Genomic DNA, 22,330 nt, shown 5'->3' with positions numbered 1-22,330 from the left:
TCCAGGGCTGAGACAGAGAAAGCACAAGATGAGCCTGGAAAAATCTCCTTATGCTCCCAAAGCAAAGAAGTACAGAAAGAATGATGGGGATGTGTCAAAAGGACACAGAAGCCACCTTGAATGGACTCGCGGTGGACAAACAGGAGACAGTTTGAGCACTGAAATAAATGACAGCGATAGATTATAACCCAGTGAAAAAGAAAATCCTGAGTCTGTACACACAAATAAATGAATAAATTGAAAGTCTGATGTGTAACACGATATTTACTTCTTATCACCAAGTCCTTATTTATTACAAAGAGGGTTAGGGTTAGGGTTATAGTGACTGTAAAGTGGGGGCCCCTGGGAGACACCACCTGGATCAAGGGATCAAAGTGAACATCGTCAATTCTGTATTTGGAACATCACAGTGGCAGCTACTCTTCCATGGTTTGTGGGGGGGGAGTTATTTATATTATACTTCCAATTTTTCTGTAAGTTTATTTCAAAACTATACGATGATAACTGTAGCCAGGCAAAGTCTCCAGCTTAATAACAGGGACAGCCTGGCAGATAACAGGAATTGCCGCACTCATCACATGGTTGAAATGTTTCCAGCAATGAGCGTAAGCCTGCTCTGGAATCGTAAAAGATAATCCTGTCACATTTCGATAAAGTATTTCACTCGCGGAAAGAGATCAGTTCATGCTTTTCTCTGCAAACTCTGGTACTTAATCTGGAAACCACTCTTGGTCCATGTGCAGCCTTTCAAAGCCCTTTTCAGAGATCATAATTACCTTTCTTAGAGAATATCAGAATGTTCTTAGAGAATTATCAACAACACATATTGGAACCATGAACTGCTTTGGCTTGCCTGGATGGTTCTTCCTTTTGTCAATATTTTCACTTGCTTTCTAATATCTTTTAAATTGTATTTTACTATAACTACATGATTACGTGAATCTCCACTTAGCAAAACATAGTCAACCATTTCGTGAAAATCAGAAGATAGCTCTGATCTCTAACAGGGAAGGGACTTCCCTGGCAGTCCAGTGGCTAAGACTCTGCGCTCCCAATGCAGGGGGCCCAGGTTCGATCCCTAGTCGGGGAACTACATCCCACAGGCCGCAACTAAGAGTTTGAATGCTGCAACTAAAGATCCCACACATGGCAGCAAAAGTCCTGAGTACCCCCAACATCGAAAACCAAAGTCCACATTTTAGTAATGATCCTTGTTTTGGGGTTTTTTTTTTCCACAAATTTATTTATTTTTGGCTGCCTTGGGTTTTCATTGATGCGCGCGGGCTTTCTCTAGTCGTGGCGAGCAGGGGCTACTCTTCGTTGCGGTGCGTGGGCCTCTCATTGTGGTGGCTTCTCTTGTTGCGGAGCACGGGCTCTAGGCACGTGGGCTTCAGTAGTTGTGGCGCATGGACTTAGTTGCTCCGCGGCATGTGGGATCTTCCCGGACCAGGGCTCGAACACGTTGTCCCCTGCATTGGCAGGCGGATTCTTAACCACTGCACCACCAGGGAAGTCCCCAGTAATGATCTTTTAAGAGAAAGACACATCTGGTGGCAAAACATCTTATAAAATGACAACTCACATGCAGGAACCCAGAGCATCGTGGTGAAATAATTATGGCTAGTACTGATTATAAATCTTGGGAGAGTATTCATGAGTTCTGAGTATGGAGACCCCACCCGGATGCCCACTAGACTTTTTAAAGGGATCCGTGGTCAGACAGCTTTAGGAAATTCCCGTCCAGGACCGAGACTGCTCCCCCACACTCCTGGCATGACCTTGCCGCCATCTTGTGTGGCACCTGCCCAATCCTCCGGGAGCTGCAAGTCTGGGGAAGGACCTCAGCTTCACAGTGACACCAGTTTATGAAACTCTAGCTGAGACCACTGCCAAGAAGTGCTTGTTCACCCTCCTTCAACGGCAGGGGGACTCTCCCTCCCCTTTTCAGGGGGACGCTGAAGGAAGGATTCATACACGAACCCCAATCTTCTCACCAACCCCGGCCCACACCTCCCAGCAACTGAGCTTGAAAAAAAAAAAAAAAAAGCTGGTTAAAACCACTTCCTATATTTGAGACTAGAGAAGAGAGTGGTAGGCACGATTTCCTGACTGAACAAACCAGGCTAATACTTATATAGAGCAAGTGCTGACTGTCCTAGAGGCGGATGGACCAGCGAGGATGACAACCTGGGCGGACTGATCCTTCCCCAGCCTCCCAGCGCGACGCCAGCAAGAGGCTGAAAGGAAACCCCGCACTCTGCAGAGAAGTACCTTTTCTTCCCGGCCCTCACATCGGCAGCTGATCCCAGGGGCCCGGAGGATGGAGCCAGGCTTGCTGATGTGGGGATTCTTCGTATTCATCGTCGTACCTGGCTGCGTGACAGGTAAGGGGTCACTGGTGTCCTCGGAGTCCTGGGAAGGCTAAGGATGTCGACTCTCCCCAGCCACAGAATCCGAGAGGCACCTAAGTAGAAAGTACGGGGAAGGGGGTTGAATCCTGGGTTCTACCCCTATGTCCACAGCCCACCGGGGGCCCGTTTTATGCCTCAATTATCGCCGACCTATAAAGAGAACTTGGAACGGTGGGCTCTCTGTCGCTCAAAGTCTTTGACGGCTGATTCTGGGAAGAATAGGGTGATGTGATATTTGAATGTTAGCATACTAATGAGCAGAGTCCTCAAGAACTTGGATTTTCCACTGAATTCAGTTTTCCACTGCACCCACAAAGCTGTAAGATAATACCAAGAATTTACTAGGAGTCTAAGACCAGGTGAATGTCTGGCAGACATTACTAACTCATATGTGAAACATTGGGATCATTTAAGATCTCAGAAGAGTTAAGCCTCAAGGATGTATACTTTGTTTTTTACTGTCTTGGGAAATAATACCTAGGAAGTTTCTTATATGTGTAACTTTATAGAAGTTTTAAAAAAATAAGCATATCACTTTCAGAACATTAATTCTTAGGTTCTTATGTGTATATATGCATGTATGTATGTGTGTGGATATATACATATATATATATATGAAAGTTTTGAATTCCTTTCATCCTTTCAAAAGGGTTTGTCAGGTTTTTTTTTTAAGCAATAAGAAACCACCAACTTCTACCTCAAACCTCCTTCTTAATTGAGTGTGAACTTTCTAATAACATCTTCCCTTGCTTATGCAGGAAAACAGGTAAGATATCAGAGTCTATGATTTTATATCCTTCGTTTCTAGATATATAATGATGCTAAGTGGCCACAGAAAGATATGCTAAGAAGTGAAACAGGATGATGCATAAGGAGTCTTTTTTGCTTGTTTAGGGGAAATGACCAAGTCACTGGGCTGTGAACTGACCCAGGTGTAGGATATTCTTTACTTTAAAGTGAAAAGTGGGCGTGATTTTAGGAAGGCTCATAATGAGATTTCTACCTCCACAGGGTCTTTGCAAAGTGGGAGGTCAAGCCAAGCCAGAACAGAAAAGTCTTTACAGTTAATCATGCCTCATCTCTGGGAAACACATTTCAAGTAAACGCGTGTTATTGCCAGCCGATGATGACTTATCTGAAGATTTGAATGGTCTTGTAGCAGTGAGGCCTCCTTCATACACTCGCATCTTCAAAAATCTATCCAATACGTCTTGTTCCCCTTTTCAACACTGTAGGAAATACTAAAATGAACAAGACATAGCCTCACTCCTTAAGAGACATATAACCTAGTAAGGGGAAGAAAGGCATAGATATAATAACAGCAGTATGGGTGGAATGGGATAAGATCTAGGGGAGCAGGGGTATATCAGGGAAAGCTGCCTGAAAGCAGCAGCAAAAAGTACCCTGAGGGGGCAGTGAATTTCCCTGAGCGGAGATTCCAGATAGAGAGGCCCACAGGAGCAAAGACACAGCAGAGCATCAGGGAACAGCCCCCAGCCTTGGACAGGGATGTGGGGTTGCTGGGGATTGAGACTGGAAAGGTAGGATGGCGTCAAATGAATGACCCAAGGCCTTCGTAACAAGTTTAAAAATTTAAACTTCATTTGGGAGTCAATAAAAGACTACTAGAAAGTAAAAATGACCATTTATAGAGTACCTTCTATGTGCCAGACGTATAAGTCTTCTTTTCCTCTTCATAGCCCCTTTGCAAGGTGGATGTCACCAACCCATGAGATGAAGAAGACCTCAAAACTCAGAGGTCACACAGGCAGTGACAGAGCCAGGACTCAAGCCCAGTTTTCTCAGCCATGTGCTCTTTCTGGTCCCTGCAGACAGGGTCCGAGCTCTACCGAGATGATTCCGTAGAGAGAGTAAGTGCACAGACAGGGCATGAAATGGTCCCATCCAGAGGCAAGTGAGGACTTGGTAGCTAAAGAGAATGATACGGGCTGAGTTTCTGGGATCCACATATGGCTTAGGAACCATTCCAGGGTGAGAAATAATCTCATCTCAGGCTTTTTCCTCCTAGGGGAACCCAGTCTTCAAATAAACAAATCTTTTTATTCCTCAGAAGGGAGAGTTGCTAACGAAATCAATCAGACTGCCAACAGATGAAATTTCTAGCTGATTCATAAGGCAGATTTTCGGTCTGAAAATTTCCAAAGCCACCATTTAAAATTGTGATGGGTGACAGGGGATGTATTAGTCAACGTGAGAGTTTTGAGTCTCTGTATTATTGGGTCCTGGGATGTGGTTGAAAAGAGAATTCTCCTGATGTTGCCAACAGGCACGTTATTGAAGGTGCCTTTCTCAGCATTGTGGAAATTCTGAGAGTTTATCTATGCCTTGATCATCTTTCTTTCATTCTAGGAATTCTGTGATCAAATCTTCATGCCCTAGACTCAAAAAAAAAACAATGCAGAAAACCATTAAGATGATATTTTTGTCTAATTATCCTTTCTTGTAAAGATGACTGCCCACACTGGAATTTCCATCTTCACATGTATCATTAAAACACAAAATGTTTAACTCTTCATATTTAATCATTCAATTTCTCTAGATCCCAAGGTGTTATTACCACTGTTTCCTTGCTCATCTTTAAGATGTACTTTGGAGAAGATGTATATATATATATATATATATATATATATATATATGGGGCTTTGGTAAACTTAGGAAGTACCTCATGAAACAGTTGCTACTTTCTTTAAAAACAGCATGTCTTAAATAGGCAGTTCTGTTTATCACCCGTACATCTGCTCCTTTTGAGATCTGAGAGAATTAAGGCACCAAAAAGAGTTGACTTCACTGACGGACAGTCAGCTAGAGATGCTATAGAGGACAGCTGATGAGCTCTACAGCTCCTATCCTCAACTTCACTCACCCGAAGAGAAGACTTCTTAGCTTCTTTGGCTAAAGCCCTGAGTAGTCTGGAGGCTTCTGTGTTGTTTCTTGTTGAAGTCATTCCTATCATAGTGACAGTCACCCTTAAGTCAGGCTAGCCCTCAATGTGGTGGTCATTCAAGTTCATTTCCCGCTCCCTTCATTTCCAATGATCAGTAGAAACTGTAAAAATAAACAGAGTTCCTTTGGGAAGGGGGGCCATGTCACCTGAGGTCAGTGGATAGAAGAGTCAGGGATACTGAACTTCGCAGGGAACAGAAAGTGGTCCAAGGCACCTCCGAACGACCATCGTTGGAGGAGGTGAAGGGCGTGATTTTTGGCAAATTTCTATACCTCCCTGGGCCTCAGTTTCTCTGCAAAATGAAAAGGTTGATGGAGCTGATCCTGAGACTGACTTCTAGCTCTATCGCTCTATGTCAAGAATTCTGAACAGGAAATAAAATAAGCTCTGTCGAAAGGTCTTTTCAAGCCGGCGTACTTTTGGATGAAAAAGTTTCCAAACCGAAGACATACACAGCAGGGTCTGGGTTAAGAGACCTTTGCGGGCCCAAGTGCCGAGGCTGACGTATCATTGTAGGTTATTTCCAGCTCCTGGAAGGTACCGCGCAGCACTCAGGCGAGGTTGTAAACGTCAAGGCAAAAACACTTCTCACTGCTGGGTGAGGCTCCTGCTATTCGCTTTTCGGGCATTTTTGCCCTCAGATGATTTCCTTGCTTCTCACAGGGGAGGTCTCCTTCTCTTTATCCGAGGCCATTCCCTATGACAAAAGGAAAGAGGACCTTAATTCAATCGATTGTTTCAAAAAGCTATAAGCCCTGCATCCCTGAAAGTGGTCAAGGCTTTCCAGCCACGTCAGGGGAGCCACAGAGGGGCGCGTATGCTGGCTGGGAAGATGGATGGGGCGGAATTCCAGTTGTTCTCTGCTGCCCTCCAATCTCTATGTTTTAACTTCCCCTCCTAGAAAATGAAATTAGGGATATGTGTCTTTCATACTTTTCAAATGAAAGAGCACCCAGATGGCAAACCAGTAGATTCTTGGCTTTAGGAGAGGATCTTGGCTTTTGTTCCTCATCTGCTCCCCTGCCCCAGACTTTAGGCGGCAGTGAGAATCAGAAAAGGAAGGAGACTTGAGTGGAAAGGTGACAGAGGCTGGGTGGGGGATGCCGCTGAAAAGGTAAAACGTTGGGAACTTCCCTGGTGGTGCAGTGGTTAAGACTCTGCACTTCCAATGCAGGGGTCACAGGTTCGATCCCTGGTCAGGGAACTAAGATCCCACATGCTGCGTGGCAAGGCCAAAAAACAAGGTAAAACTTTGAACTGTGGGTTTATTCGAGTCTGGTGAATGTCCAACAGCCAAACAGAGTAAAGAGTTCCTCTATCCTTTTCCTCTCCATTAACCCCTGGGCTCCCTTTCTCTGCAAGTGTTTAAGCAGAGCCTAAATGGAAATTTGTCAAAAGTGGTGTAGAGATTTCCCAAGCCAGGCAGGAATGGCCTCTGATCCCTTTGGACTTAGAAGCTAGGATTCCTTCTCTCCAGGCTAACAATGTGTGTCACCTTGGTACCAGTCATGGCCCACCCAGGGGCCCTCTGAAGCCACTGGGGGTATCTAAACTTCCAGACACTCTCCTCTCTTGTTCTTCATCCAGGAAGGTATCAGGGGAAGAGAGATTGGAGACCCTTAACGAGCTCCCTCATCCCCTCTTTGGCCACCCTTTCTAGTAATTTCTTCAGGAAGTTCTGCTTCGGTGGAGTCAGCCACTGCCCCAAGTATTATCAAGGGGGCAAAAAAATATGGTCCATAGAACCTCACCACATAAAGACAGACCTCATTTGTCACTCCTATACATACATCCTGAATCTCCCAACAGGAAGAACAAAGTGATAGCAAGACTCCATCTGGCTTAATCTTTCTTGAGTGGTGAGTCCTTGAGCAAATTTGATGAGTGCTGTTAACTGTCTCCTTAGAAAACTGTACATATGCACAAAATTTTGAGGATAATATTTAGGGTTGTAGCCTCCCTATCAACCAGGGTCTCCAGGAAGGACCTCTAATGAGGTTCTTTAATATCTGAACAGCTATAGTTGTGAGCACAGAGGATGAGACACAGGAAGTTATGCTCCCTGGTAAGGGAGCTATAGTTGGTTTGGCAAAAGCAACCTAAAAGGCCTGGGTGCCTAGACAAGATAGTAAGAAAAAGGTACCAAGGACACAAGGCAAACAGGAAAAGTGAAGAGCCAGGACTAGAATCCAGGCTTCCCAAATTCCAGTCCAATATTCCCCTTAGGTCTTCACGTCGACTCTCAGTGACATCCATCCATCCATCTTTCCATCCATCCATCCATCCATCCATCCATCCATCCATCCATCCACGCGTTAGGATTACCAAGATGGAAAAGGTCTTTGCTCTCAAACTGCTTCTGGCCTAAGACTGGAGATAAAACATCTGCTGAGCAACTCCCACCTTGAAGACTTGCCAATGGAGGCAGCAGTGTTTGCCAGCGAGTCAACAGCCATCACTGAATCCCTCCCCCTCTCAGGCTTTCAAATAAGCCACCCATTTAGGGGAAAACAATAATAGAATCATCTCTAGGTATTTTCCACTCTAAGATTACTCAGGAAGTTTTTGGCTGTTTGACTTGTTTGGAGGTTACTCTGGGGTTTGCCTCCATCAGGGAGAAAACACAAGTCCAACTGGGAAATGTATTTAGAGCAGTGGTTCCTAGCATGAACTGCACATTAAGTGTGCGTCTGGGAAACTTTAACAAATGATGCCCAAGCCTCACCCAAGACCAATTAAGACCAATTAGGTCAGACTCTCTGGGGATGAGAATCGGACATAAAGATAACATTATTTTTAAGCTCCTCAGATGATTCAAGATGCGGTTAGGATTGAAATCCACAGAATAATGATTTCATGGTTGGTCCAATTCCATTGTTTTATTTCTATTCACTAGGAATAGGTGCCCTAGCACAGTATTTCCCAAAGTTTAATCTATTATAGATCACCTAGGGGCCTGTTGTGAGGCAGATTCTAACTCAGGATGTCAGGGATGGGGGCTGAGATTCTGGTTCAGGCTCCCTGTGAGGCCCATGTTGCTAATGCCCTAACCCCATTTTGAGTAGCAAGGCTGTCACAGGAGAGAAGAAATGTGTGCTGTGTCCACCCCACACAGAACTTGCAAGTAAAATGGGAAAACCAGTCTGGGAAAGACACAAGATCAAATATTACAAAGTGGTATGTAGCAAAGTTGACACATGCCACAGCGACAAAAGCAGGGTAAGGTGCTTTGCGGAGCGTTCAGAAAGGCTTCTTGGAGAAGGGGGCTCTAAGCTTGTGCTTGTGAATCTCAGAAGAGGCTGGAGGGTGGTGTTTCCTAATGATGTTGCTACAGTTGTATACGTGGGTCATGCTCCTTGAGTAACAACTGAAAATTGGGGTGTTAATGAGAGCAACGAAACAAATGACGCATATTTCAAATATTGGGTTGGCCAAAATGTTTGTTTGGGGTTTTCCATAAGATGGTACGGAAAAACCCGAACGAACTTTTTCATATTTTGTGTTGGCTGCATGCAAGATGAGGCTCAAATGGCTAATGATGATCTGATAAAAACTAGTACTTTTGCTCCGACAAGAAGCACCTGTGTTCTCCTCCTCTCATTTTGATCCTCTAGTGTCTACACACCTTGTTGGGGTCTGGTAGACTTCATTCCCACAATGGGTCACTGAATCAGCATCACCAGGACCACATGACACCTCTGGGTAACAGTCAAGAAGTCCGGGGTCTTATTCCCCTACATCCAAATTGTGCCCCGACCTAGCCCTGGCCAACGGCACACCACAAGGCCAGAGCTCTGGGACCTCCATCCTGACTGCCCACGTGACACTTTGCCCCCACCCACCCTGGCCACGCGGCTTTCCATCAGCCACAGTGCCTGCACTCTGAACCCAGCGTCAGGTACCCAGGAGGATTTCAGGCAGCAGAAACACTAAGGCACCTAAGTGTGGATGCCATGGGTGGGGGGTGACCAGAAGCTCACAAGGGACCAAGTAAGGTGGATAGCCTGGGTCAGACTAGTCAGACCTGCTTCCTGGGTTGCTTTCCCCCCTTTTCCAATCATTCTGGATGCAGTGAAAGGCCAGGCGGGCATCAGGAGGCTAGGAACAGTTAAATAATTTTTCCCAAAAGAAGAAGAAAGAGAAGCAGGTTTCTAAAGAATAAAAAGTAAGTGCTAAGAAGGCGATTGGTTCCTTTAAAAGAAAGAGCGTGGAAAGCCCGCTGGTCTTCAGGAGGCCGTCTTGAGAGAGAAAGCTGAGTGGTGGGCGAAGCTGTGAACTGGAGAACAGACGGCTATCTGGGGCAGGCCTGGCACAAACCGTGATCCCAGTACCCACTTTTTCCTTTGAGGCTTATTTGCCTTCAGCCTTGTTGCAGGAAACTTTTTTTTTTTTTTTTGGCTATGCCGCGTGGCTTGTGGAACCTTCGTTCCCCGACCCGGGACTGAACCCGGGGCCACGGCAGCGAAGGCACCGAGTCCTAACCACTGGACCACCAGGGAACTCCCCAAGAAACATTTTAAACACGAATGATAATAACAAGAGCTAATATTCACAGCCTACATGCTCTCTTACAGGCATTATGTGAAAACGTAGTGTTCCTTCCAATAATCCTGAAAATCAGGTCGGCCTTGCTCTCACCCCCATTTTGCACCTGGTAAACTGAGGCTCACAGAAGTGAGTAAGTTAGCCCATGGAACACAACCGGGGTGGGGAGCGAGGATGTGAACCAGGCTGCAGTGGTGCAGAGCCCTCGTTCTTGATGATTCTCCTGAACCCACGTTAGTAAACAAGTTTAATTTCACTTTTTTAAAAGTGGAAGAGAGTCCGCTCTGAAGAGGTCCCGCTGCTGCTCTGGTTGTGCGTAAGTGAATGAGCCTGTTCCTACAGACTCCGACCCCAGATGCCCAGCAGCGATCCCTCCATCTCCTCTAGGAGGTGACCTCTTCAGGCACACAGAGCCCCTGCAGACTTAAATTCTCTGAATCCCGCTCTTCCCCTCCTTCTACGCCCCAAACAGCAGCTAGGGGTGTCTTTCCTGCATTTGACTGTGCTTGAAAGAAAGCACTCGAGTCGAGCCACGTCTGCCCCAGACGCCCACGAAACAGAGGAAATTCTGAGCACCTCCGGGCATGAGTCAACCCCACCACGTTCAGGAATCTCTGCCCACAGAATCACCCACTCTTTTCTGTTTGGGCCCAAAATAGATACCTCCTTCAGAAGTCTTGCTGCTTTTTGTATCCTCAGCAATAAGAAAACAAAGGTGAGGACAGGTGTGCCTCTGAGGCATGATGGTGGGAATCTTCTCTGCTGTGAAGTTTTTCAGAGTGAAAACACTGCTGCCAAGGTAGACAGACAGGATGGGTGTGACAGGTGGAGGAGGGACACAGGAGGGTGGATGGGGACAGTCTCGCCTGTGGCATCACCTTCATTCCTTTGTTGATTCATTCATTCGGCAAATATTTATTGAGCAACTACTATGTGTCAGATACAGGGTTAGGAGATGAATGTAACCCAGTCCTTGGCCTCCAGGAACACACCATCCAGCAGGAGAGAAATATATCGCACAGATAATGCCAACACAAGCTGAGATCTAAAATGCAAATACAAAGAAAGAGTGGATGGAACACACAGACAAATGTTTGTTCTTATACGAGTCCCCGTACTTCTTTATTTATTTATTTATTTATTTATTTATTTATTTTCGGCTGTGTTGGGTCTTCGTTTCTGTGCGAGGGCTTTCTCTAGTTGCGACGAGCGGGGGCCACTCTTCACCGCGGTGCGCGGGCCTCTCACTATCGCGGCCTCTCTTGCTGCAGCGCACAGGCTCCAGACGCCCAGGCTCAGTAGCTGTGGCGCATGGGCTTAGTTGCTCCGCGGCACGTGGGATCTTCCCAGACCAGGGCTCGAACCCGTGTCCCCTGCATTGGCAGGCAGATTCTCAACCACTGCGCCACCAGGGAAGCCCTCCCCGTACCTACTGAATCAAGAACTGCCCCACCTTTACACTAACATCTGGGACAGAAAGGAGGGCTGAGAGCATTACTTGGTCATTATCAACTACTGAAGTTATTAAAATCAAACACCACAGATTTTGAATTTATAACAACATAGAGGATGTGCAGAAGCTTTCTTTTGCTCGAGAAAGTCCCTGACCAAGAAAGTGGGAACATTTCAGGTGGGAGTAGTTACATTCCTCGAAGAAGAAACTAATGGCTCCCACAGCCCCCAGGTATTGCAGAAGTACTATTTATACACAGTGCTGACCGATGGCATGTCCTCAGCGGAGTGTGAACCACTCCCCAATTCTAAACGCCCAGGAAGGACCTTCCTCTCCAAGGAAGAGATGAAGGGAACCTAGTCAGTCCGGTTACCTTATATACTTAAAAGCAAAGCAACAGTGTTTCTTTAAAACATATATATATATATATATATATATAGTATGTGTTTATATGTATACATGTTTGTGTATGTATACACATACATATATATACTATGTGTATATATGTACATGTGTGTATATATATACACACACACGTGTATATAATATGTGTATATATATGTGTGTGTGTGTATAACTACATATACATAGTTTCATGAAATGAGGTCCTTGGAGCAAATTGGCTCATCTCCTCAGAGAAAGATCGTGATACCAAATAAAGGGCAGAGGAATCATTTCTAAGAGTTTTGCTTGAAATCCCCGAAGGCTAAGTTGACGTCAGCTTCTTCCTGCCTCGGGGCTCTGTGAGTTTCCCGGGAGTTTCGGGGGAGGCTGCGCATCTGGCATCTTTCCTGGCTGCGGCCGGGGCTGTCACGGCGTCCCCGGCTGATGAAACCCGCCAGAGCCTGCACACCCAGCTGAATGTGGTATCCGTTTCCGGTCCCTGTGGTAGTGACACCTCTGTTCAGAGCCTGATTTAGAATAAAAGGATCTTTGTGAAGAGAAAACTCCTTATTTTAAGTGGAAAGCAAAACAAACAACTACAAAAAAAATTACAAACCCCAAAACCTTTTAAAAATAAAAGGGCAGTTTCCGCTGACACCCTGCTGACACCCAGGAGAGCACGGGTACCACAAAGGGTGAGCATTTCGGCTCTGATGTGCAAACGGGTCGTTGTTTATCTCACTTTTGGCTTTCAACGCCTTTCACTGGCCATCAAGTTTCACTTTCCCTCTTCCCAGGGCTTCGTTAACCTCACTCCTCTAGCCTGAGTTTGCAGTGGGCTTGTGCAGAGGGTCTGCGAGCAGAGCTGTCAGGACACCTCAGCCTCCCGCCCTCCTCCTCCTGGGAGAGTAAGTGTGTGCGCTGCACCTGTTACCTCACAGAAGCCTCACAATGACCCTGTGAGTCAGGTACCACCATGATCATTCCCATTTTACAGATGAGGAGACTGAAGTTGTGAAGCAGTCATTCCTGCGCCCAAGAAAGTGATGGAGGCGGGCTACCGGCTCCATCCCTGTACAAAGGAAGCACACAGTCCACAGGTCTCATTAACTCCCCTGGGCTTCTTAGGTAAGCCTTCCAGGTCTCATTTTAAGTCACTCTTTGATCCATCCCCAAATTAATTCTCCTGAAAACAACTTTCGTGATGCCTTTCCCCAGATCAAAGAGCTCAAATCATTCCCTGCTGCCTGTGGGGCACACTTCCTCTGCCTGGCATCCCATATTCTTTCTGACCTGGACCATCTGCATGTCTTCTGCACATCAGGCCCCCCAGCTCCAGGCACCCCAGCCCGCAGGTCTCCTATTCTGCAACCGTAGCTTCCTCGCCTATGATTTCAAAGCCTAGGGGCATCCTCGCCTCTTATAATCTTCTGCGTCTCGTCGGCCTATTTGGAATTCTTCCCAACTGGAAAGCATCTTGGGAGAGCAGAAAGGGCTCATGAATTTGGGATTCTGCAGGCTTGGATTCAGATCCTGGTTTGGACTTGTGTGACTCTCCTTTCCTTTAAAACAATCCCTGGGTACCATTCTCTGCAGGCTCCAGCAGGGTGGGGGCATCTGATGGACACGGTGTGGCAAGCACTGTGTAAAGAAATGGCGGGTAGCTTGGGAGTGCAGCGGAATGCCCAAAACCAAAGAGACAGGTCCAGGAGGCTTCCCAGAGAAATGTGACAGCAAGGGAGGCCTGCAGGACAAGCAGAAGTAGAGAAGGTGGAAGCGAAGTCGTGAGCAAGGTTAACGACAAAAGACAGAGCATAGTTCACCAGGCTGGAGAGCTCAGGCGGGGGGCAGAGGTGGAGGCTGTTGAGGCTGGGCTGTGAGCTATGTCATGGAGCCTTGCCAAGTACAGGGGCTTCGACTGTATCCTGGGAGGAATGGGTACCACAGAGCTGCGCGGGCAAGGGAAGGATGCAGTCTGGGCTTTAGAGCGTTGGCTCTGGCATCCGTGCGTATGACGGCAGGCGGGACAGGGGGAGGGGGTGCAGCCCCGGAGGGCGCTGAGTGACCTAGTGGGGAGCTGGTCATGGGCAGGTTCTTCTAACCTCCACGGGCTTCAGTTGCTGTGGGTATAAAGTGGGACGCGGCGGCCTGCCTACAGTAACCAGGATATAGTAGGTGCTCAGTAAACATGGCTTGCTGGGCTTCCAGTCTGCACAGCCAAGGCCCAGAGCACCTCTCCACAGGGCTGTCTCACAGACTTCTCAAACTCAGTACAGCCAAAGCTGTGGTCCCAGGCCTGGTCTTCCTCCTCTATTTCCCATTTTAGTGAAAGACATTACTATCCACCCAGCTGCCCAGGAACCCTGGGCAAAATCCTTATTCCTTTCCCTTGGCTGGCACTCCCTATGAAGCCCCAGTCCCTGTAGAGTCCAGCCCGAATGATCTCTGCACGTTAGCACCCAGCATCTGCTCTTCAAGCTCCAGCACCCACCCCACCCCAAGATGCCCACAATGGCCTTCCCACCATGCGGGACACATGTGGGACGGGGCGGGGGACGGTCAGAACATACAGTGGCCACATGAACAGGATGCAGCTGAGACACAGGGAGGAAACTGTGGGCGAACGGGGTCACGAGCACCTCCATCTGTGAGGCTGCGGATCCAAACGCTGGCCTCACACCGACCAGCTGTGCGACTCCGCGAAGGTCACTGACCCTGTCGGGGCCTCACCGCCATCGTGCATGACACAGAGCCAGTAAGAATGACTATGTAATAATTAATCATATTTAAATGTTTCTTATTTATAACTATATTAATCATACTGTAGTACTTTGTATATCAAATTATTATACATTTAATATTTTAATTATAATAATGTACTATATAATAATCATTGTATTAATTGTCATGAATATTCCTAACAGCCTACTTCATAGGGGGCTGTGAGGACCAGAGAGGTCCATATATGTACCCCGATCAGTGCCCGGTGTGCAATGTCTCACACACCTTGGACAGAGTGGGCACTGTCTAAGCATGCGAGGAGATGGATAGGGAGGGTCTCTAAGCCCCTTTCTGTCCCGACATTCTACGGCTTAATAAACACCCTATAGCGGAGTGAAGTCATCCCTTCAGCCCTGTGCTGACCGAGCCATTCAGCCCCCCAGCGGCCGGCAAGCTCCCCTACCTGCATCCGGTCCATTTGTAAGCAGGACTGAAGGTATCAGTTCACACTACGGAAGGAAGTCTATCTAGTTCACGCTACAATTACCACATCCTTGGCGAGTCCCATCTGTCCTTTTCAGCGCAAAGCAATTCCCAGTGAATCATGGTAACAGGTCTTAAGTTCCCATGCCCTGGGAAAGCGCTGCCACCTGGGGTTTAAATTCTATAAGAAGCCCGACACAAATGCCCCTTGCAGGACCATCACCTGTGGTCGTCAAGCCTGAGGTGTCTGTTGAAAGGAACAGCACCCACCTATGGCACTGAGCAGAGGGCCGGATTTCGGTGCTACCTAAGAATTTAGGGAAGGCAGGAATGGTGCAGAGCTGGCCCTTTAAAGGGCGCTCTGGGGAACACGGAGCCCGTTTCCTTCAGTGCCGGCTGAGGGAGGACAGCCCAGGCTGAGTCCACAGACTGAATTCATCAAAAGCCTTTCAGCTGAGGCTGCTTTTCCGAGGCCAGTCCCTGGAGTACTGGGGAGGGCTTTGGGTCTCATTTAATCGACGATCCTAACATAACCTCCTCCCGACCCTGTGTCACCCACCCCATCACGCGCCCACTCTGACACATCCTCATCCTTCTTCTGTTTATGGGGCAGCGCCTGCCGACATGCGGATTTGGGAAATACGTTCAGGCTGCTGTTTGTCTACCCTGAACCCGACTTAAGCGAGTCACAGTGGACAAGCAGATCAGGGCTGCTCCCAAAGCACCGAGAACCCCAGAACCTAAATCAGCACCTTCCCCTCCGGGCAGTCTGTGGCCTCCATGTCCATGTCTGCATTGACATTCTCCACGCAAGGGTCTGATCCCCATCCAAAACGCACGGTGATGTCTGTGCAGGCTGCTCTAACAGAATACCAAAGCCTGGGGGGCTCAGAACAACAGAACTTCATTCCTCACTTATTCCTGGAGGCTGGGATCAGGGGGCCTGCGTGGTGGGGTTTGGGGGAGGGCCGTTGTGTCCCCACATGGCTGGAAGCAGAGAGGATGCCGGCTCTCTCATGACTCCTACAGGGGCACAAACTCACCCCTGAGGCTCCACCCTCATGGCCTCATCTCACCTCAAGGCCCCACCTTCTAACACCATCACGCTGGACAGTAAGGATTCGGCATACGGATTTGGGGGGGCAGGGGGGCCTCAAACATTGAATCCAAACAGCACACACGTGTGTCTTGTTTAAAACTGAGTGTGATTCATGAGAGCAGGCGTGAAGAAGAGTGTCCCAGAGTTAAGGGGATGGCGGGCATCCCCGGGAGGTGGAGTGGAGGCAGCAGGTGTGGGTTCCTGCTGGCAACACCTGACCCGGGTCCCCCCAGGCTCTGTACACGTGGATTTGGGGTGCCTGCCACACTTAGGGTCCGTGTCAGCTGCTGTTAGAGACCCGAATGGGTGGGATTCACCAACGTAGCACATTTCTACTAAATACATTATTTCGTCCCAAGAAATGGGTTTCAAAGATTTGAAGGAAAACTGCTTTTTGATTTCAGAGAAAAAACACGGGTCTATTTCTATCCCCCTTGTTTTTCTTATCTGACAAACTTTAATTTTCATCAGGTTGACATTCTGCAGTAAACTTGTGGTTAACCCTTTCAAGTACAGAAGTTTGTTATCAGCTAAGGCTCCCAGGGGCAAAACACAACCACCCCCAAAATTTCATTCACAGAAGCATTTGAGACCCCGAAACATGAGAGCTTTGATTCAGGGACAGCTTCTGGGAGGAATATTGTCGGTTCTCAGTCTCCTTTTTTCCCTTCCAAGGGAAAGAGAAAATAACTGGATTCCCACCCATCTCCCCCACCTTCTTTTATCTTGGTAATAAGTGTTGATTAAGGAAGAAGATGTTCTCCAGAAGGATCTTACCCCATGAGTCACTCATTCTTGGGTAGTGGAAATTCTGACTCTTTGGCCTGGGAGGCCCAGCCGGGTCTCAGAAACTGTGGGTCAGACACACACAGAACTCACAGATGAAGGATGCTAATTACTGCAGAATGAGCCCAGCTGCACTGAGATCGTCCCCTTCGGAGTACACAGCCTCCTCTTATTCTTACCCAGGGAATCAGACACCTTTTCTTTGATGCCATTAAATTGCCTTAACCCGTCCCCCCAGCCCTGAGCACAAACAAACTTGGCTCTGCCACGTTCCCCTCAGCATTTATGCTGAACAAAGATGGGTATGTGTCTGAATTAACTGATTAATAGACCATAATATCGACGCAATTGCCAATACACTCAAGCATTCATTCAGTGCCTACGGCTGCCCACGTTGAAGAAACAGTTTAAATAAATAGTAGGTGGCATGGACAGCCAACAACAACCAGAAACGACTGGAAGTTTTCAAATTAAACCATGGGGAGCTAGTCGGCAGTGATCAGGAAGTTGACCATGTTTTATTAGATGTGAAGGCCATTGTGAATATAGGTGAGAGGAAGGAAACGAATTCTCATAAATAGTCCTTAGAAGATGACATCAAAAGAAACTCCATTTCCTTGCTCTGACACAATCAAGCTTTAAGTAATTAACATTTTAGATAATTTCTTTTCCAACTCACGAAGGAACCTTACATATTTTATCATTTGGTCCTAAAAACAACACTGCTCGAGAGATAATAATAGCAACAATCAAGACTTGTGGGACATTTTACAGATATCAAGGTCCTTTCACTTACATTATTTCCACAGATACATTTCTGTCATTCACACCCTTGCCATTCACACTCCAGCAAACATTCCACTTATAGTCCCCTGAACCTGGCATTCCCCCTGCCAGGGTGACATATTCTGCCGAACCTGCCAGGTGAACCCTGTTCACCCTTCAAACGAGGTACAGCCAGGAGCAGCCTTCCTCCTTACCTGGCTCACAGGCCAGGAAGGATTCCACCCCCCCATCTGGGGCACCACGCCAGGAGGCCCAGAAAACCGATCAGCATGGCAAAGGCAGTGACCTGGAGTATCTAAGAAGCTCCTATGGTCACAAGCTCCTTAATGGCTCTGAGGAATCTGCCATCTGCTATTTGATTGGCAGACTCAGTCCCCAAAGCAAAGCAAGGAAATGCTGTCAATCCCTCCCGACAGGAGGGAGTCCAGTGTTTGACAAAGTCACTTCCCAGATTAAAGGAAAAAGAGGGAGGGGCAGTTGTGGTACCCAGCGGTGAATCACGGAGGCAGAGAATACCTCACCTGCAGGCATTTACCGTGACACTAGCGTATCAGCTCTGTGCTCTGGGACCCTAGGATGCTTGGCTTGACGATATTTTAAAAGACATATCGGAGGCGGGGAGACACGGGAGGTGGAGGGAAATGATAAGATGCTACTGCTCTGGCGGGTCTGCAGCTGGGAGGGCTGCAGGAGAGTGGTGAACATTACAGAAGAGAGGGGGCGTGTGCGGGGCTCCCGCAGAGGTCTAAGCAAGGACTCTTGAGAAGGGTTTGGACCTGACGGCAAAGGAAAGTGGAATTTAAGGGAGATGCTGAAGTGTCACATCACAGGAATGTCAGGGTCACCAAGAGAAACAAGGACAAGAAGAGGAACAGAGGATTGTGTGTGTGTGTTTGTTTTTAACTTTTTTTTTATGTATAAAGTTTTTATTTTGTGATTTTCTCAGGATACATTTCCAGATATAGGATGCATGGGCAAAAGATTATGTAGATTTTGATAACTACGTATTGAAGCTCTGTATTGTAATGGTTAAGATGTTGGGCTTTGGAGTTTAGAATGAGCTGGGTTCAAATTCTAGTTCTGCTTGATCTTGGACCAGCTATTGTAAATCTATGTTTTTAACTTTTTGAGATAATTATAGACTCACATGCAGTTGTAAATAATAATATCGAGAGATCCAATATAGCCTTCATTCAATTTACCTCCAAATTATAGCATGATATCACAACCAGGAAATTGACCTTGCTACAATCCATCAGTCTTACTCAGATCTCACCAATTTTATATGCTCTCATCCGTGCATGTGTGTCTTTGGTTCTACACAACTGTCCCACATGTGTAGATTCATGTGACCATCACCAGAGCCAAGATACACAGCAGTTCTCTTCACAAGGATCCTTCCCGCTGCCCTATCATGGCCACAGCCACACGCCTCCTTCCTCCCTAATCCCTGGCAGACACTAAGCTGCTCTCCATCTCTATAATTTTGTCATTTTTAAGACTGCAAAATAAATGGAATCACACAATATGTAACCTTTGAAACTGGCTTTTTTCACTCAACCTAATTCCCTTTCTGCACGTAATTCTCTTACGATCCATCTTTCTGCACTGCACATAATTCCCTTGAGATCCACCTTTCTGCACACAATTTCCTTGTGATCCATCTTTCTGCATTCCTTAGCTGGCATTATCCTGTAAAAAAAAGTGTTTCTTCCCTACCCACCCCATGCCACACTTCTTTAGTATCACTCTTGATTGTTCTCTTTTAAAATTATTTCATTATTTTATTACTCCCACCATTGATTCTCTTGGGTTTACTAGACACACTACTGTATAATCTGCAAGCAGAGATAGCTTTATTTCTTTTCTTTCCAGTTTTTATGCCCCTACATTCTTTCATCTGATTGAATTGACTAAAACCCCAATGGCAATGTTAAGTAGAAGAAGAAATAGTATCTTCACCTAGAAGTTTTGAACAGAGTTGAAGTACCAGAGGATGGCCAGATGGAAAGGTGGAAGGCATTCCGTCTAGACTACAGCTCAGGGCTAGAGGTAGGAATTTAGAAGAGGCAGCACAGCATCCTGTCAAGACCATGGCTCGGAAGCCTAGATGAGCCTCCAGCTCCATCCCTGTGGGTCCTCTAGCTGGGCGACCTCGCTGGGTGACCTCAGGCAATTCTCCAAACCTCGTTGTGCCTTGATGTCTCATTTGTAAAATGGCAGTAATCATGATAATGTCCACTTCATAGTACAGTTGTCAGGATCAGATTAGTTCATATGTGTGAGGGCTTGTTACTGTTACTTAAAAATGAATTAATAGAAATTGAGCTATTTGTAATAAGGTGGATGGACCTAGAGTCTGTCATACAGAGTGAAGTAAGTCAGAAAGAGAAAAACAAATACCGTATGCTAACACATATATATGGAATTTAAGAAAAAAAATGTCATGAAGAACCTAGGGGTAAGACAGGAATAAAGACACAGACCTACTAGAGAATGGACTTGAGGATATGGGGAGGGGGAAGGGTAAGCTGTGACAAAGCGAGAGAGTGGCATGGACATATATACACTGCCAAACGTAAGGTAGATAACTAGTGGGAAGCAGCCGCATAGCACAGGGAGATCAGCTCAGTGCTTTGTGACCACCTAGAGGGTTGGGATAGGGAGGGTGGGAGGGAGGGAGACACAAGAGGGAAGAGATATGGGAACATATGTATATGTATAACTGATTCACTTTGTTATAAAGCAGAAACTAACACACCATTGTAAAGCAGTTATACTCCAATAAAGATGTAAAAAAAAAAGAATTAATAAACATGTACTCAAATTTTCTCAGTTTTAATTTCTAATATGGCAAACAATGATGGACATAACCCACAAAAACAAAAGCTTTGCGGGGGGGTCCTCAGTAATTTTTGAGAGTATAAAGGGGTCCTGATACCAAAAGGTTTGAGAATCACTGCCTTCGTCATACTGGTTGTTAAAATTTGAGATACTTCCAAGCTTGTTGGTAAACACCTGCTGCTTTGAACCTGTCAAATGACCCTCCCTACTCATTCCTCTGGCTCCTCCCACATATCAGCACTGAAGGGTTACTGTGTGGCAGACAGGGCTCCAGGACCCTCGGCTTCATCCTCATTGGCATCCTTGGTTTCCTGACCCTGCTACCCTGCTTGTTCAACATTTTGAATCTCACTCCTACAGAGAAACCAACTGCATCGCCCTCTGAACTTTTACGGCGACCTGAGGTCCATGCAAACCTTTTCTCCACACTCTGATCTCTTCTTCCTTGCTTCTTCCTGAAACATTTATGTTTGCTATTTGAAAGAATTTCCTGGAAGTAAAAGTGAGATTTTTTTTTTTAAAGGTAGACATAAGGGCAGCAATAGTGGGCTTTCTTGTGATTCTGATCCCATTACCTTGAGCTGTGTGACCTGGGCGATTGACTGAATCTCTCTGAAACTCAATCTCCTGCTGTACAGAGTGGGGTGACAATATGTCCCTTTGAGGGTTGTAGTGAGCATGGAAGGTGATCTCTACAAGTGAGCAGCACACAGGCCGGGCTCAGATGTGAGTTACTATTACATAAATAGCCCCAAATGGAGGACCTGAGCTCTCTGACTTCAAAGATAATGATCTGAATTAAACCACAACATCTCACAAACACTTCCCAGTAACCCAGATACTTTAGGCATAGCTCTAACTCCTAGCTAGAGAGAACCTTCCATAGCAGGGTGAGAAGCATACTCGTTCCTGAAGATAATGATGAGAAAGCACTGAACTGGGAGTCAGGACTCCGTTCTACTCCCAGGTTTGCCACAATTGGAGGAACAGCACTCAGCCTGTTTCCTTCTCAACAAAAGGGGAGATTAACCTAAATCATCTTTGGGGTTTCTCCCAGCTCTCAGATCCTGGGATTCTATTGAGAGGAATAGTCAACATGTCCTATAATATTTTATTTTGAACCCAAAACACCCGCTTTCTATAAGGCTCAGACTGCTGGGTGGATTTCCCAAGGAATTTGGAGACTGTCTTTGACATTAGGTATATCTTGGGCTTCTTCTCAGATCTGACAACAGAAGATGAATGTCTTTAGGTCCAGAACTACACAATTTCTTTATCCAGTGCCCCAAACTCTTGATGGACTCCTATGTCCCTTGCATAAAGCTTAGTAAATCATCATCTAGAAGTTTCTGTGCTTAGTGAGTTATTCTAATGTTCATCCCCGATCCCTATTGTATAGACGGCCAAGCAGAAGGACACAAAGATGAAGCCATGCACTCAGTACTGGCTGGGCTGTACGGGTAAACAAAACTTGACCTTGATTCATCCACAGAGCAAAGAATCTTATCTCAGACCCTGTCCACATCCTTTTGAAGCCCCTTCCTTTTCCTTATCTTTCACATTACACAGGCCACAAGGGCCAGATGAGTGCTCTCTCATTTTGAACAACATCAGAAAAGAATTCTTTTAAAAAATCACCTTGCCCACAGCCATTTTCACCCACCCACCTTTCCTCCAGCCAGGGGAGCTCTCACTGCACCCTTTTAGATGCTTTGCCTGGGAACGAAGTGTTCTGTAAGCAGATTCAGCCCCGCCTGAGGGTCCCGCTCTCGGTCCCCTTGGGGAGGCGGGCCCTCCGGAGGGGGCAGAAGAGGGGGGAAGACGGGGCAGCCACTGCTGGGTGCTGAGTGCGG

At 46.7% G+C, this 22,330-nt stretch overlaps 1 protein-coding gene across 1 annotated transcript in view; it reads left to right on the top strand.

The window, feature by feature from the left end:
• Nucleotides 1–1,681: 1,681 nt before the first annotated feature.
• The window catches only part of IL2RA (interleukin 2 receptor subunit alpha), a gene marked incomplete at its 3' end in the record, with an annotated part of 43,083 nt that continues 22,434 nt past the window's right edge, over nucleotides 1,682–22,330 (top strand). The window contains exon 1 of the mRNA XM_082834525.1: nucleotides 1,682–2,384. Coding sequence (XP_082690651.1) covers nucleotides 2,321–2,384 — 64 coding nt within the window. The 5' untranslated portion in view covers nucleotides 1,682–2,320. The remainder of the gene's footprint in view (nucleotides 2,385–22,330) is intronic.

This window comes from Leucopleurus acutus, assembly GCF_964270905.1.
Source record: "Leucopleurus acutus genome assembly, chromosome: 1".
In the NCBI taxonomy this organism is placed as follows: Eukaryota; Metazoa; Chordata; class Mammalia; order Artiodactyla; family Delphinidae; genus Leucopleurus; species Leucopleurus acutus.
Note: the sequence above shows the minus strand (reverse complement) of the source record. Positions and strands in the feature narration are given on the sequence as shown.